This window comes from Terrapene carolina, unplaced genomic scaffold, assembly GCF_002925995.2.
Source record: "Terrapene carolina triunguis isolate 2854851 unplaced genomic scaffold, T_m_triunguis-2.0 Scaffold29271, whole genome shotgun sequence".
NCBI classification, from domain to species: domain Eukaryota; kingdom Metazoa; phylum Chordata; order Testudines; family Emydidae; genus Terrapene; species Terrapene triunguis.
In genome coordinates, this window is record NW_020693622.1 from 1 (window position 1) to 1,914 (window position 1,914).

Genomic DNA, 1,914 nt, shown 5'->3' on the forward strand with positions numbered 1-1,914 from the left:
CTCCTTGCTCTTATGGAAATTTTGGAGCCAATTGTTCAGCCTCCTGGAGTGTCGATGAGAATGAGTTTGTCTGGTCTGAAAACAAAGTTGATACAGACTGGTTGGTGCCCAGAGATTTGAGCCGACAGTGGACCAAAGCCCTTTCTCTCCAGGCGCAGAGCAGTTCTTGCCCTGACATAGTCTAGGCGGCTACCCTTGTGCATGTCATATCAACTACCCCCGCTTTCAATGTCCCATATACGGATGGGCCCAAAGCAAGAGCCACATGCAAGTATTTGCTGGCACTGAAAGAGAAATCTGGCACTGAATACTCACACAGTCCCTCAGGTCCCCTCTGATCTGTGTCAAGATTTCTAGCGGCCTTGAGAGCAGCTTGGACAGACTGGGGTCCTCAACGTTCTCCAGCACGTTAATGGTAAAGTCCAGCTCCTTCTCTACCAGGATGACTCTATCGTGCACCTGGGGAGAGAAACTTGTAGGTAAGAGAGTGTCTGTGGGAAAAAGAGGCACAGCTGTGCAGATACAGGACTAGAAATTCCCATGCGTAGGGGCAGGCAGATTAGGTTGAAACAGGAGATTTTCCAAAGCCACTCAGGGCTTTCTTGATTTGTCAATAAATGAAATATTAAAATCACTCCTGACTGGAAACAGCTTCATCTCCACGTCATCCTTGACACCAGTTTATAGCCAGTGAGAAGGCACCTGAACTGAAGGTGAGGGGTGACCCTTATTTACACGGAGAAAGAGCCACTGTCAGATCTGACATGCTCCTGACTAAATCAGTGACTACAAAGTCAATGGTCAAAGTGCCTTGTGTCAGATTAGCACAAGGGTAAGTGAGATCAGATTCAGCGAGAAAGGGACACACGTTAGGAAGGAATCATCTGCTAGAATAGTGGTTCTCAAACATTTCTACTGGTGACCCCTTTCACATAGCCAGCCTCTGAGTGCGACCCTCCCTTATAAATTAAAAACCCTTTAAAATATATTTAACACCATTATAAATGCTGGCGGCAAATCAGGGTTTGGGATGGAGGCTGACAGCTCGCGACCTCCCATGTAATAACCTTGCAGCCCCCTGAGGGGTCCCAACCCCCACTTTGAGAACCCCTGTGCTAGCATGTGACCTTCTTGTGCCCCTTGGCTGAGATTTTTCGTACCGACAGCTCTTTGACTTCCCAGTTCCGGTGGAAAATCCTGGTGCTGCATTTTCGGTCTGACGACAGCATCATGTCCTCCTGGAGGCAGAAGGAAAGAACAGAGACCCATATTTATGTAGGAGCAGGAACAAACCTGTACTAGTTTTTCCCTCAGTTCTCTCCACGCAATCCCAGTGGTGATGCAGGGAGACGAGATGCTGACATCAAATGTCTCCCTTGTACCTCTAGGGCTGGTATCCACAAGGGATATGACAGGGATATGCATGACCAAGTTCAAACTGTGCTTTGTCGTTCTCCTCCAGCGAGGAGAGGACCTGGGTTCAGCAGGCGCTGTGCTAGAGCCTGGTGCTGGCCAGCAGGGTGCTCGAGCTGGCAGAAAAGTAAAACCAAATCCTTCTTGGTAGTTGGTTTTGAGCTTCTTCCCTGAGTGCAAAGGGACATGCAGAGCGGGCCGCTGTTCCGATGACAGCCTAGGGCTCACAGTGCTGTTATTGCCCAGTGTGTGTTCTTCACACTTACAAATTTGTCCTTGGCTTTCTTGAAGGCCTCCAGTTCCCGAGGTGGCAGGGACTTGTATTTTGCGAGGTGGCATTTTGTTCTCTCAGTGCCTTTGGGAAAGGCCTCTGTAGTCATCGTCCAGATGGCCAGAGCAAAGAGAACTTTGTCGCCTACGTTCACCATTTTCCCTAAGGGAGACAGAACGGGAGCGATACATCACTGACATGCCAGGCTGCCAGGCTTACCAGCCAGCGAG

The 1,914-nt window shown here is 49.5% G+C and overlaps 1 protein-coding gene across 1 annotated transcript; it reads right to left on the reverse strand.

Moving 5' to 3' along the window:
* Positions 1-8: 8 nt before the first annotated feature.
* LOC113409076 (interferon lambda-3-like) lies at positions 9-1,846 on the reverse strand (the record flags this gene model as incomplete). Its single annotated transcript, XM_026662659.1, has 4 exons — positions 9-75; positions 316-459; positions 1,161-1,238; positions 1,680-1,846. Coding segments are annotated over 4 exons (456 nt in total), but the record flags the coding sequence as incomplete, so codon positions are not given.
* Between the last annotated feature and the right edge of the window lie 68 nt (positions 1,847-1,914).